General features: G+C 40.6%; 1 protein-coding gene across 1 annotated transcript; it reads right to left on the bottom strand.

Moving 5' to 3' along the window:
• Positions 1 to 202: 202 nt before the first annotated feature.
• LOC125190232 (calcium uniporter protein 3, mitochondrial-like) lies at positions 203 to 2,411 on the bottom strand. Its single transcript, XM_048087477.2, has 2 exons — positions 1,754 to 2,411; positions 203 to 913 (listed from the first exon to the last, which is right to left on the bottom strand). Exons 1-2 carry the CDS (start codon positions 2,321 to 2,323, stop codon positions 449 to 451), a joined length of 1,035 nt encoding a protein of 344 aa, XP_047943434.1. The 5' UTR covers positions 2,324 to 2,411; the 3' UTR covers positions 203 to 448.
• Positions 2,412 to 2,724: the final 313 nt, after the last annotated feature.

The following is a 2,724-nucleotide window of genomic DNA, read 5'->3' as shown; positions in this document are numbered from 1 at the left end:
ATTAAGTTGAGGGAAAATAAAAAAAAAATAAGGAATGACTGTTGTGGGTGGCCTAAGAACTGTCATCATTTAGAGTCTGTAACGAGAATTGCGTCCTTTTCAAAAAAAAAATTTAATGTAGTAGTACTAGAATATGTAGTAATCTCATATTCAATAGAATTTAAATTCAATAACCTGTACTCTATTAAAATCTAGTACTATATGATACTAGTAATAATTTTTATTGATAATGAAAGAAGATTTCAGTTAATCGATTACTTAATTTCCTACAAATATAATGAATCTAATCTACAAACCCATGGTTACATAGGACGGCAGTAAAACACATCTTAACAATCTGTTAAAGGGCCTGCTACATAGTAATAAAAAAAGTAAAATTTGTTTTGGTATATTTTGATTTAAAGCATTTGTATCTGATCTCATCTTCTTTGGATTTCAAACAAGATGATCAAGCACTATGAGTTGGAGAAGCAAAGGAAAGAGCAGCAGCAGTTTCCCTTGACTGCAGTGGATGGCAAGCTCTCTTCAGCTCATCATACCTCTCCATATCAAAATGCAGCGCCTTGAAGAGACGCTTCTGCTTGGCGTCAAACCTGCTCTGGAAGAACCCCTCGAATGAGGGCTCTTTGGACGTTCTCAGAAAGAAGGCATAGCCTCCCATGAAATACATCGATGTTACATAGAAACAAATTGGCTCCATCACATCCCACGACAGTTCCCAGAACGTTAGCCTCATGAAGGCCGCTGTCTGTACAACGAGGTACCCTAATCCGACCCATAGCTCGCGACGAACATAGGCCTCTGCTTGCCTGTCAATCACAGCCTTCTGCTTCTCCAGTTCTTCCAGCTCCTTCATTCTTGGATCCTCTGGTTTTGGGGGTAGTGGCATTAATCCTTGGATTGCTTTCACCACCTGTGTCAAAACACAATTGTACAAACAACATTTGTTTTACTACTAATGATTCTTTAAATTTAGCTTTGTCTTTGAATCAAACACAAGATTTAACATAATGTCACTTTAACTCCCATCAAATCTCCCCTGTTTTTGAACAACAATTTTGGCATCAAATCAATTTGACTGTAACAAAAGATTAGGGAATATATACACTACACACCACCCAAACCACCTCTCCTAATCTTCTAGAGTTTTAGTTTCTTGAAAAGGACTAGTAATAATTCAAGAAGAGAAACACAATGAATAAAAAACCAAAACTCCTCCACAATAATGGGAAGTCCTTTTCAATCCCCTTCCCTTTACTCCACCAAAATTATCAAATCAAGACTCCTCACGCAATGAAAAAACCAATCCCTCAATTATCTGTCACACAAACTTATCCATCTAAAGATTTATGTTGTTTTCCCTTTTTTTATAATTCTGGCGAAAGCCAAGATTTTGTTTTCAAGAGGGGGTGATGCTCTTAAGAACATTTTCTTCCATGATCAGAGATCCACTCTCTAATAAAAGTCACCACCTTGTTTGGTACGAAAACATTGTTTCGATTTCCTGTGGAAGAAGACATGGAAAACCAGCGCACAACGAAAAAGAGCTAATTAGTTCTCGGTAGTCTCAAGATCAAAACTTAGGGTAAATAATTAAAAGAGAATCAGATCCAATTACCAGAATATTTCGACTTCTGGTCTAATCGTAATGCTCTAGTCTATGATAAACTCATAATTTACCACAATCCATCCTCAATTAATATGTAGGTATTGAAACAAATTAGAGAGAAATTGATAGAGAGAGAGCGCCAACCTGCCCAGGCTTGAGGAACACGACGTTTCCGAGGACAATCACACTCCCCGATTCATCGAGTATTTTCGCGAATTCGTGCCCTAATTCCGGACTCAGGCACTGCTTGGCACAAATCTCCAGAAATTCCGGATACGAGACGCAATCCTTCTCCATCCGCCTCAATTTCTCCTTCACCATTTCGAGCTGCGACAGCCTGAGAATTTTCCTCGCGTCAATCACCGTCATACTCTCCTCAGGCGACTCCTCCACCGCCTCCGGCCGCCGCAGGCCGTCGAGCCTGATCCTGTCCCTGGCAATGTCCATCTCGCGGAGCTTCTCCAGCAGCTTCTCGCCGGAAGGAAGGTATCGGACTGCGGCGGAAGGAGCCGCTGCCGATTGGCGGTGGAGATATCGGCGGAATATACCGTCATCTCCGGGATCAGGGGCGATATTATTGGGCGACGTCTGATGGCTGAGCGCGGCAGATTTGACGGCGGTGCGCGGTAAGGAAGTGCGGCAATTTGTGAGGGCGGGGTTCGTCATCCTGGACATGCTGAGGAGGCGCTGAGGGATCATTCTGTTGAACGCCATTGATGAATTCGAATACGAAAGCAATAATTCTAGAGAGAGAGAGAGAGAGATGCCTTTTTAGGTTTGATTGAATTTGCGTTTGGTTTGGAGAGATGTTATGACTTGTTGAACAGCTGCTATTTATAGGCCCATCTTTTCCGCCAACCAAACGGGGAAAAAAAAAAAAAAAAAAAAAACAATATTTTTCTCTTCTTTTCTTAATAAGGGGCAAAAACGTAACCAACACTATTCATTTTTCATCCATTCATGAATATTTGTACAAATAAAATTTCCATTTTTTCTAATAAAATAAAGGGCTGTAAATTAAGATTGGGTAGTATTTTGATGGCAGTGACAAGTTGGTGACAGCCAACATCGCGAAACCGAACAAATCAGATCGGGGTTAGGATCGAATAGTGTAA

This window comes from Salvia hispanica, chromosome 5 (genome assembly GCF_029641045.1).
Source record: "Salvia hispanica isolate PSC_SH4W2 chromosome 5, Shi_PSC_v1, whole genome shotgun sequence".
Classification (NCBI taxonomy): domain Eukaryota; kingdom Viridiplantae; phylum Streptophyta; class Magnoliopsida; order Lamiales; family Lamiaceae; genus Salvia; species Salvia hispanica.
This window is presented reverse-complemented; position numbering and strand designations above follow the sequence as displayed.